This window comes from Cicer arietinum, chromosome 4 (assembly GCF_000331145.2).
Source record: "Cicer arietinum cultivar CDC Frontier isolate Library 1 chromosome 4, Cicar.CDCFrontier_v2.0, whole genome shotgun sequence".
Taxonomy (NCBI): Eukaryota; Viridiplantae; Streptophyta; class Magnoliopsida; order Fabales; family Fabaceae; genus Cicer; species Cicer arietinum.
Genome location: NC_021163.2, coordinates 17,946,124 through 17,958,273, shown reverse-complemented (window position 1 = coordinate 17,958,273; position 12,150 = coordinate 17,946,124). Strand labels below are relative to the sequence as shown.

General features: G+C 31.7%; 1 protein-coding gene across 2 annotated transcripts in view; it reads left to right on the top strand.

Annotated features, from left to right (window-relative positions):
• The first annotated feature begins 6,631 nt into the window (after positions 1 to 6,631).
• Positions 6,632 to 12,150, top strand: part of LOC101500218 (uncharacterized) — a 12,554-nt gene continuing 7,035 nt past the window's right edge. For both annotated transcript variants that reach the window (XM_004497268.4, XM_004497267.4), the window contains exons 1-8: positions 6,632 to 7,018; positions 7,514 to 7,735; positions 8,232 to 8,327; positions 9,141 to 9,193; positions 9,514 to 9,610; positions 10,030 to 10,103; positions 10,747 to 10,861; positions 11,721 to 11,831. In XM_004497268.4, coding sequence (XP_004497325.1) covers positions 6,866 to 7,018; positions 7,514 to 7,735; positions 8,232 to 8,327; positions 9,141 to 9,193; positions 9,514 to 9,610; positions 10,030 to 10,103; positions 10,747 to 10,861; positions 11,721 to 11,831 — 921 coding nt within the window. In that variant the 5' untranslated portion in view covers positions 6,632 to 6,865. The remainder of the gene's footprint in view (positions 7,019 to 7,513; positions 7,736 to 8,231; positions 8,328 to 9,140; positions 9,194 to 9,513; positions 9,611 to 10,029; positions 10,104 to 10,746; positions 10,862 to 11,720; positions 11,832 to 12,150) is intronic.

The window sequence follows — 12,150 nt, the reverse complement described above, 5'->3', positions numbered from 1 at the left end:
CGCTGTAAAACAAGCGCTATTGTAGGTCATATAACGTTTGCGCATAACGTTATAAGGCTTTTACAGCGCTTGTCAAAAAGCCATGTAAAATGAAGCGCTTTCGCGTATCAGTTACAGCGCTTTTTTCACAAGCGCCGTAAACACATGCGCTTTCAAATATTTGAACTACCTAATACATCGCTTTTTTCACAAGCGTTGTAAAATACATGTGCTTTCATTGAATTTAACTATCTGTTATAGCGTTTTTTTCACAAGCGCTGTAAACTACATCTTTTAAATAATTATATACGTTGGAAACCCTCATATCCTCTACATCTTTCAAATAATTATATACGTTGGGAACCCTAATATCCTCTACGTACTGTGCGGCCATCTACGTTGTCTCAGGTATTTTTTACACATGATCTGTTATGTTTTGTTATATATATATATATATATATTAAATCTACTAAAAATTGTTATATATATATTAAATCTTTTCTACACATGATCTGTTATGTTTTGAAATTGTCAAAAATTGTCAAAAACTCATACCACATGATCTGTTCTGTTTTGAAATTGTTAGTTGATATTGGTTTCTTTTTGAAACTTGTTGATATGTTTTGAAAGCTTATTATTTTTGTAACTGCATTTATATAGGTGGTATAATATGGATAGGAAATGGATGTCAGCCAATCGATTGTCAAAAGAGTATGAAATTGGAGTGAAGGAGTTTGTTGAGTTTGCAGTGAAGAATGCAAAAGATCCAAATAGAGTAGTTTGTCCTTGTTTAAAATGTTGTACATAAATTTAGATGGAATGATCAATAAAACTCTTTTACATAATGAGTACATATATAATATGAATGAAAAAAAATTAAATTTACGTTGAAATCACCTACAAATATAAAAGAACAGCAAAAAATTATTTAGAAGATGATTTTAGACAAAAAACGAAAAATCTTAAATCGCTTTTTTTTAGACAAAAATGAAGATATGTGTGAGGATTGTTTTATTTTGTTAAATGATATCTAAAAACAACTCCAACATTTACAAGTTCACCAGTGGAGTGTGATAAATTGAAGGAATAATCCAATCACAAAATAACGGTATTTTAGAAATTTAATAACAATAAAACTATAGAATTTTTTTTCCTTTTTTTTTTTACCTTATTAATTTATATTTAAAAGTCACTTGCTTATAAATCGTGATAATTGCATTTTTTTTTCTATAAAATTAAACAAATGGTATGATTACGAGGAATTACACAAACTAATATATCTCTATTCACATGATTTTGGATTTGATGTCTATTGAAATTTCTATGGTAGTATATTTGTTAACTTAATATACGAACTATATCACTTTCATCTATTCGCCGAATCAATCGTCTAGTAATCCACTAGTATGCCATGGTGTGGAGATTACAAATTAGATATGGATATAGCATTTGCTAGTTTTGTGATGCTATCTTCAAAATTAAGTCTTCTACTGCTGCAAAAATGGGGTATCTATTGCTTTAAGCATGACCAAGTATGTGTCAAAGATTCCTCCATATCACAAGGATTATTATTTTATACAATTAACAAAATGGATTGATCCTCACATCCTAAACATTAGGAAGATAGTAGATATATATAGGTAATGAAAGATTGTTGATGTTTTTCTCTCAATTAGGTTTTCAAGATGCTTTTTTTGATGTGAAGCCAGATAAGAGTATGATCCCTAACACTTTGAATCCAAGTTTCTATCAACGTTTTTGGGCAACTTGTGGTGATGATGTTTTTACTGATTGTTGGATTTGGCTGGGACCAGATGTGTTCCTATAGTTTATCAATGCCCCAAATCTTGTTCTCATTTTCAAGTTTGATGGCCCTAGAAGCTAACAGGCTCAAAGGCGTGCTCAGTAAATGCATTTTTGAAAATCAATATGTTTTTATCCTAGGTAGATCTATTTTATATAATATTTTGGTTGCTTTTTGAGTTTGTTTATTATATGAAATCTAAAACTTATGGAAAGATCGGTGATGTTGCTCTAAAGCTTGATATTAGCAAAGATTGTGACCGAATTATATGTGTGTTACAACAATTTAGTACTATGTTATGGTTAATTAATATATTGGGGTCATGTGGTGTTTTGAAGGAATCTTCCATAAGGTGATTTTTTATCTCCATATTTGTGTATTATTTGTTCTCAAGGGCTTTGTTTAGATTCCACAAGCAAATATTAAAAGAGATATTAAGATAGCTCGCATTTGTAGGAATGTTTCAATTATTTATCACTTTTTATTTGTAGACAATTGCTTTTATTTTTTAGGGCATCTAGATAGGGACGCTATAGTGATAAGGAATGTTTTATCTGTTTAAGAAGTTGTCTCGGGTAAATCAATTAATTAACAAAAATCTAAAGCTTTTTGTAGTCACAATGTCCCGCATGCTTTTAAGGATTATGTTACTAATTTTTTTGGGTGTTTAAGTTGGTTTGGGTATATGTAAATATTTGAGCCTTCCGTCTACGAGTGGAAGAAGTAAGAAAGCTACTTTTAAGTCATTGATTGATCAAATCTAGAGGAAAAATTTATCTCGTGTGAGTAAAGAGGTTCTTATTAAATTAGTTATCCCGTCAATAATACCTTCCTATATTATAAGGACTTTCCTCATTCCTCATTTTCTTACAAATGAAATTGAGAAAATATTGAATTTGTTTTGGTTGGGTTGTGGCACAAATGGTTCTCGTGGAATGTCACTACTAGAAAACATGGTTTTAGCATCCGATTTTAGCGTTGGCTCCCGACACCGACGCTAGTAGCGTCAGAGTAGAGTCGGTCTGGCGCACGCTACGCAACAAATATATTTTTGTTCTTTAGCGTGGGTTTTCAGCCGACGCTAAATCTTATTTTTCTAGTAGTGTATGTTGGCTTTTGTGGGAGCGTATCTCTTCGAACAAACACATTAAAGATACGAGTTTACGGAATCTATAGGGCTATATTGTTAAGCAATGATGGAGATTAATTATCAATCCAAATGGGCTAATTACCTGGCTATTCAAAGTCAAATATTATCTTTCAGATATTTTTCTTGGAGTTTGATTGATTGTAATCCTTACAATGCTTGGCGTAGTATTTGGACAACAAGATTATTGTTGAGAGATGGTTGCAAGTGGAGCATCCAAAGTGGTAGTGATATTTCTGTGTGGAAATAAATTTGGTTGATTGATGGTGTCAATCTTATTCCTTATGTGGACACACACCATATACTTAATCAAATAATTGTTGGAAATTTCCTCACTCTTTATGTCAAATCATGGAATACTCATTTGATCCATTATTTGTTTGAAACCCATAACGCTCTTCGTCTTATTAATGTGCTAATCTTTAAAATTGTGCAGATGGATGGAGTTATATGGAAGTGTGATAAAAAGCAAGAATTACATTAAAAAATGCATTGTTTTTGCATGCCTAATGTCTTGAATGTTGACAATCATCTTTAAGTTACAAATTTATTGTGATATATTTTTGTAATTTTTTATCAATCGGTGTCGACTTGTGACGAAAAAGGATAATTGACCTATGAGCTGTGTGTTGTATGATTCTAGTGAGGAGGTAGCTTTCACTTAATCTTCGTGTGTTGATCCAGTGAACAATGTTGGGTGAAACGTGATTTGTGAATTGTGTTGTAACCTCAATTGGAAAGTGAAACTCATAGTTTGTTAGCTATTGTAATTGGGTCCTTGAGCTTTGGCTGAAAAATATTGACTTTGAGTTAGATTTCAAACGAGTTGTTGATTCTTTAATAATCTTCCGGACAACATGTCTAACTTTGAGTCTATCATCAAGAATAATAAGCATTATTTCTCATTGTTTTTTTGTTAACTATTAAGTTGATTTCATTAAGATACGAGCAAACGAGGTAGCTCACGCCTTAGCGGAGGTAACCACATCTGTATCTCGCTACCATATATTTATGAGCAATGTTATGGTCACACTCAAGCACACATTTTATTACAATGCCACATCACTCTTTTTACTAAATCGTCTAACAAGATTTTGACACGACTGGTTTGAACTACATTGTATGTCAACCTCGACAGTCAAATGTTCGGTGATGTCATTCATCTCACTAAGTCACCACACATATAAATCACCACATCACCACTAAGATTTACTCTCACTAGACTATTTACTTTTGAAATATGGTTTTAATAGAAACGTTGGTTGGAAAATAGTTCAAAAAATGGCAAAGTGATGGGTTCATCACCAGACTTAATGTAACACATGATATAATCATGGAAATCGAAAAGCATGTAGAAGAGGACTCAAATATGATCTCCAATTGTGTAATTGGTGCTTGTGGCAATTGGAGAACTGTGGAGAAGTGATATTTTTTTTAGTTATTTTTCACAAACTATGGTTGATAAATGTAGGAGAAGAAGAACAAAAATGTCGAAATAACAGGAAAAAGATTAGAAGCGACAATTGCAAATTGGGAAGGAGGATGAAAAAAAATGGAGAATGATGTAGAAGGGTTGGTTGTTGTTTTTGTATAAACTCACAAGGTTGGTTGTTGTTTTTGTATAAACTCACAAGGTTGATCACAGTCGGCGATAATGTGGACTCGAAGTTATGATACTCTGATCTAAACTCTTTCTTCTCGTGTGCTCTAGCTCAAAACAAATGGTGTACATACAAATATACTATGACGTCAAAGTAAGGTAAGGTGCAATTGTATACAAGTATATTGAGTAATTAGTAATGTGTATAGTACTTGGGGATGAACCTCCTATTTATAAAGTGGTTTGACTCATATCCATTGTAGTCTTGCTACTATTATTGGAGGTGACCATTGAGGTCATTGTAGAATTGATGTTACCTAAAATGTAACTGTACACGAATTAAAATGATAAACACTATTTAGTTTAACTATAATATGCGATGTGTTGAATGCTGACAACACATCAGTGCTTCTAATTCCTTATTTTCATATTGGTGCATGTCAAATGATTTAATATGAAGTTGAACATCGAAATCATCGTGTAAGGACTTTATTAAATTGAACCTCAACATCATATTTTTAAGTTGAAACTTTTAGACCCATAATAATAAAACTGCCATAGAGGTAGCTTAGAGCATCTACAACGGTGAACTTAATATGGGTTCTTTAGATGGGGTCCACTGTGCCACATCATGTTGAAGCAATTCACTCATTTTCTATTCCAACGGTGAACTCAACCTGATTCAAGTTCTACTATTCTACATCACCATAAATCAACTCATTTATTTTTTACGGTTTAACTTTTAAAAAATCATATTATATTCCACTACTTTAATTTATACATTAATATTTAATTTTATGATAACTTAAAATGTTAATTTAAATGGAAAAATAAATAAAAAAGTAGTTAATAAATTTTTTAATAAACTTCTGTGAAAAAATTGTGAAGAAAAAGTATGAGTAACAAATTGTTTCTATTAATGAGGTAACAATCGTAATTAAAGGAAAAAAAAAAAAGGCTAACGCTGGTATATTAACTAAAAAAAAGCTAATGGTTACAAAATTATTATTATTTAATAAATTAAAAAGAAGTTAACGGCTATAAATTAATAAAAAATGATAAATTTATTATTATTAATAAATTAATAAAAGGTAGCGGTTATAATTATATTATTATTAAATTATGAAATTAGATAGAAAAAAGAAGAAAAAAAAAGGTAACTGCTATGAAGCACCGTTCCTTCTTGACAGTACCGTGATGACACTTTGGCACAACTCCAACGGTGAACCCACAAAAAACTGGAAGTTAAGTAATTACACACTGGCGAACGAACTCATTTTCACTCCCGTTGTAGATGCTCTTAAGTGGGTTGGAGACTTTTAAAACAAAAAAAAATATACAGAAAAAAAGTTAAGATATAGAACCGGACGAAAAAGGTAATTGATTCAAAAATTTGGATACGTGGCATGTTAATATAATATGTGAGTGTGTGAGATTTTTGATTGTATATTAGTGAAATGATATGTGTTTTTATCCTTAAATTAAATAAAGTAAAAAAGAGAAGCAAATTTAATTTAAGTAACTTTGTGTAGAAATGATATAATTTTTAGGCTAAATCACATCCGTGGTCCTTAACTTCATATAACGTTTTAGTCTTTTATTTTTATTTTTATTTTTTTTCTTCTAAGTTGGTCCTTTATTTTAATTTTAATTTTAAATGATAATTTGATATTTTATGTTTTAAAAATATCAACAATGTTGTTCTTTTTTTTACAAAAATTTTAAAAGATTATCAAATTTTTCAAATAAAATCCATAAAATTCATTATCATCTTCAATAAATACAAATTTAATAATTTCATTCTTTATTTGATGTTGTTGGAGATAAAAATATGAGATTATTTGAATATTTGAGTTATGCATTTGATGAAATTTACATTATATTGAAGATTATTATTAATTTTATGGGTTTTGTTTAAATTTTTTTATGATCTTTTTGAATTTTTGTAAAAAATACAGATAACGATATTTTAGAATATAAAATATAAAATATAAAATATCAAATTATTATTTAAAATTAAAATAAAAAAAAATAAATGTCCATAGATGTAATTTAATCTAATTTATATTTGTATGAAAAAATAATGTAAAAAACGATGTCGTATGTTCAGTCTCAGAAACGGCAATCTTCACCCTCTCGCGACACCTGAAACAAAGCAAATATCAATTATCAAAGAAGATAGATAGATACCAAGGACTCGAAGCAAGATTGCATTCAAATTTCGAAACCGCTCTGTTATTCTTCCCAATTCATCAAACCCTAGAAATCTGTTTCATGCATCTATTTTCTCTTCTCTTCCCAATTTCATAACGTTGACTCCAATCTGTCGCAAAACATGTCGTCTTGGTTGAGATCTGCGGTCAGCAAAGCCGTCGAGGTCGGCAACAAAAACAATCTCACTCGCACCGTCAAAAACTACGCCGACACTGTCGTTCAACACGCCGGACAAGCCGTCGCCGAGGGTGCCAAAATCCTTCAAGATCGCATTGTAAAATCCTCATTCATTATTAATTCCTCTTTTTAATTAAGAAATGCGTATTCACTTGCAAAGTTGCAATTTTAGGCGTAATTTTAATCTTAACTAAAATTCCTCCTTAGACTGTATCTCTACTCAATACACCGAAACGGAGATACTACACTTTTTCTTCAATATTTGATAATAATTTAATTTAATTTACAATAGTTTGGGGCACAAGTTTTATCATGTTGCAAGTGACCTTAATAAACCGTTTGCGAGCTCAATTAAATTCTGGTTTATGTAGTTCAAATTAATATGCTGTGTTACTATCAGGAGTTCAGGATATGTAGTGTTTTGAAAAATGATTTTTTTTTGTTGGGTAGGAATCAAACTCGGTAGCCCGAGATTTACAACACTTACACACACTGTCCACCAACCACTTACGGTAGACCCTCTGTGAGTGTTTTTGGAAAATTGAAATGAGAACGTTTAGAATACAAAATTGACTTTATGGGGACCCTGCAGGCAGCTAGGAATTATAGAAGTGTTGCACAGACAGTTAAGAGATTGGAAGAAGCTGCTGTCTCGTATAGGGGACCTGAGAGAGTACAGTTGCTTAGAAGATGGCTTGTTGTTCTAAAGGAGATTGAGAATCTATCTGCAGCATCGGCTGAAGGTAAAGAGACGACTCTGAAGCAACACCTTGCTGTTGAAGAAATAAAGGAGAACCCACAGAGACCATCTCTGGTTAGAAACCTTCCTTCCATGCAATCATCTTAGTTTGATATAACTTATTTTAGGGCGTTACTGATTTGCAATTTACCATAATTTTTTTGAGTATCTATGAAATTATGCTGTATTGAATCTAATCTCTTGCTTTCTAATTCTGGAGATTATCTGAAAATCTGGAGATTACAAACGCCTCTATGTTTTCCCACTACTACTGTTTGCCGAAATGCTGCATGGTCTTTCCCTGTTTTGGGCGATGATATAATTTGTGGCTAGTTGGCTTCTGTTTTTATTGAACTGTCCAGTGCTGAGTTATTTAAATTTTAAATATAGAAAGTCCATTGATATATTAAAAAGTATTGTGTTGCATCAGGTGAAAAATACTATGTGTTTATCATTGCAGATCACTGATACGTAAATTTTTAATTTGTTAACAGAATCCTTGAAATCTTGAATGCAATAGGTCCACTTTATTTTAGATGTTTGTTTTCATTAATCTATTGGTTCTTGCCAGGTTCTTTATTTTGATTCTGATGTTGGAGGAGAACCACTAAATTTTCGTGATGTTTTTCTTCAAAGTCATGCATTGGAGGGTATAGCACTATCAATGGTATGTTTCAGCGATGTTAATTATTATGTACAATTATGCTGAAAGCTGAATTTCCTATGGTATATTGGTATGTAAGCTTATGATTTATTCTGAGAATAGACCTATAGGTGGTGTTTTGCTCGCATATGTAACAGAATGAAACGATTTGTTCTCCTTAGTTCTCCCCTCCCAGAGAAACCAAGATGTATCAATTGTTTAATTTTATATCCGATTATGATCTATCTTTCAAATTCACCAAAATAGGACCAAACCCTTACATCTTATGTGGACTTTCTCTTTAACTTGTACACCCATAGCCACCATAGTGTTTCAACAAGTTCCAGCAAAAAGGGTGCAGACAGAGTTGCCTGTTCACAAGAAATTTGTGAAATGAGGCATTACGTTAACTTGGTAAAAGCCCAAGATAGTTTGAGTGTTATATAATAATATTTTATATATTTATGTATCTGTGTATGTATGTTTTTCATTTTCTTTTCCCCTTCTTGTTGTCTGGGAGGAGGTGGAGTTAGTATCTAATATTTATAGGTGCATTGCATGTCCAGTAAATTTAATGTAAACATTGATTGATTTAATTTCTTCATATTTTCACAAGAGTTAATAACTTCTTTTGTTAATATTCCATCAATGATATCTGAATTAAGTTGGTTATATCTTTTTGTTCCTTTATTTTTCTTTGATGTACAGTTATTGCAGCTTCATGTTATGGTAGTATCCTCATAATGGTAAAAGAAGATCATTCTGGATTAGTATACTTTTCTTGTAATTGCTGATAATGGAGGTTAACCGCAGGGTTAACTTTTTTCTATTCTTCAGATTATTGAAGCTCCAAATGAAGAAGAGGTTTCCCTTCTCCTGGAGATGTTTGGGTGAGTCTACTAGTGTTATACATTTTTCGAAGGTTTCATTTATGATTTGCAATTGACAACATGCATGTGGTATTTATTGGTATGACTCCTGGATTTTATGCATATGACTTTGGGACTTGTGACTCTTGTATTTGAAACCTCTACATTTTTTTTCTATGATTTATACAACCATTGTTTTATAATTGTGTCATTGTGATTTGTGAAAATAGTGTCTTTGTCATTGGAATTTTAGTTTCATCAACATCTTTGCGAGAAGTTTTTTATATTTCAGTTGTGGCAAAGATATGTGCAAACATTTTTTCATCATCTTTTTCATATAGGCTTTGTCTTACTGGGGGCAAAGAAGTTCATAATGCCATAGTAAGCAGCTTGCAAGATTTGGCAACAGCTTTTTCAAGCTACCAAGATGAAGTACTGGTAAATATGATTGTGGCCTCACTCATGTCTACAGATAGTTATATTATTCAGCAGTACATGCTTCCTATGTTTACTCCTCCCTTATCAATATTTTCATTCACGTTTATGGTTCAATTTAAAGTACACATTGACATTGTTAGCTCCTTGAGTTATATTTTCCTTAGCTAACTTGGGAGTTTTTAGCTCAGAAAATATCTAAAATTAGTAAGCTAACTTTATGCTGTCTGAAAGACTATTAGGACCAACAAATAAATTATCTGAAAACTTTGTAGCAAAAAGTAAATGTATATGATAGTGGGTTGTAAAAAATCTGCAGACATTATAAAACCAACACACACATTTTTAGGTATATAGCTGTAGGTTTTTGTGTGTTCGTTCATGCATTTAACAATTTCTAATATGTTTACGCTGTTCTTCAGGTGAAGCGAGAGGAATTGCTTCAGTTTGCGCAACGAGCCATCACTGGGTTGAAAATCAATTCTGATCTAGCAAGGTCGGTATGAAACCTGGGATTTCAATGTCTTTTTATTCATACCATTTCTGCTAGACACCTAAGTTTTTGGTTTTATCCGGAGTTCATATTCCAAGAGTTGGTAGATTGTGTTGTGCAAACTGTTTACTTAATTGATGTTTTCTATTACAAGGACTTTACTTTATTGATGTTAATCCTTTCTCCTGCACTGATTATTATGTGGTTTTTAAGCTATAATATCATTTAATTATTTAAATAATTTGTGTGGCTATTTTCTAGTAAGGAGAATGTTGCAATAGGGTGTTCTAAATAAATGTTAAACTAGTAAAATCAGTTTTGTTTTCCTGAAAATATCATACATAACATGAATAAACATCTTCTTTTTCTTTCCCATGCATAAAATAAATGATTAGACATCAACTCTATTAGCAGGTTAATTAACTAGACATGACACTTATATAGATGACGGGTGTGGCAGTGTAGGGGTGGTTTGACCCAACACAAATGTGGCTATACCTCATCTGGTGTAGGTTCAGAACACTCCAGTTCAGAACTCCACACTCATATTGCCAATTGGATTCATGATTACTGCTGTAATATAAACATGGGAAAAGTGGTCGACTATCTAGTGCACTTTAGATCTTGATATTCTTTCTAACTGCAGAATAGATGCTGAAGCCTCTAGTCTTAGGAAGAAGCTCAGTGAGATAACAACTTCACAGGGGCTTGAAAATAAAGGTGATTATAAAGCTGCTGAGGAAAGACAAGCAACCCTAGAGGTGTGTTTCTGTCATAACTTCCTTGATGTAGCTTTGTTTTGTCAGTGATGAATTTTGCACTGTGACTAATATAATAATATATGTGTTGGAACAAGGTTATTTGCAAACTAATTTGGGTTAACATTTCAATAAAATTTTGAATAAGAAATTTTTATTATCATTTTTTGTCCCATTTGTGCTCTTTTCTGTTGCTTTTAATAGAAAAAGCGCTTTTTAATTAAAGGGATTGTTGAAGAAATTTATAATAAGTATTTTAGTTCTTAAAAAATCTAAAAGTAGGCTGTTTTTCAGAAGGTAAAAAGAATAGCTTGTAGGAAAAGAATCTCAAAAAACCAACTTGTATCATTCAATATGCTTCTCTGCCTATGATCTTATTTTGCCCTTTTTTTCTTTACGAAAGAGGTGTTACTAGACTATGAATTCCTTATAGTTTCTTGAATTCTGTGGGAGATTTTCAAGCTCCAAATGAAGAAGAGGTTTCTCTTTTGTCACCCCTTGCCCCAACAAAAATATGACATTTATCAAATGTTGAATTTTATCCTATTAAAAATATGTTTTGGATGTTGAAACTTTACAGTTCGATTATTGATAAAATCTGTGGTGCTTTCATACTTTTATGCTTGAATTTTTTTTGTTAGTTTGTATGCTTCACTTTAATAGTTCAGAATTCAGAAATCCATTATGAATTTAATTCCAATAAGTTAAATTTTTGGAGTTTTGTAAGCAAGGTTTAGAGGAGAATGAAGCATTACTAATGGGTGATTGACTTGTTTAATACATGTATACATTTAGTTACTTTTTTATCTTCTTCCATGTTTTTAGATTAAAAAAGGAGTGTAACAAGCCAACCATTTTACAGGCTTTAAAATTCGCGCTAGCACAGATTAGAATTTGTTCCAAACTGGAAGGATTATTGCTGAAGAAAAAAAATATAAGCAATGGAGACTCTCCTGAAGTTCATGCCCAAAAGGTACAATATCTTTTTTCCCCTAAGAGTTTCTTTTGGGAAGGGAGGAGAAAGGAGAACAAGACGTGGAAGTTGTATTACCTTGTTTGAAAACCTAATTATAGGTAGGAATCTAAATAAGAATAGTTTACCTCGAGAGTTGAGTCTACTAACACAAATATTGAATCTCTCGAAAATGGAAACTAAAATGTAATGAAAAGGTGCTTGTATCATTTATAATTTTACAACTACCCTTCTCTTCTCTAGTTGTCAATCTTTCCCTCTCAAAAAAGTTGTCAATCTTTTTCCAGTAATAGGGGGTGGTTGGTTATCACTCGGCATT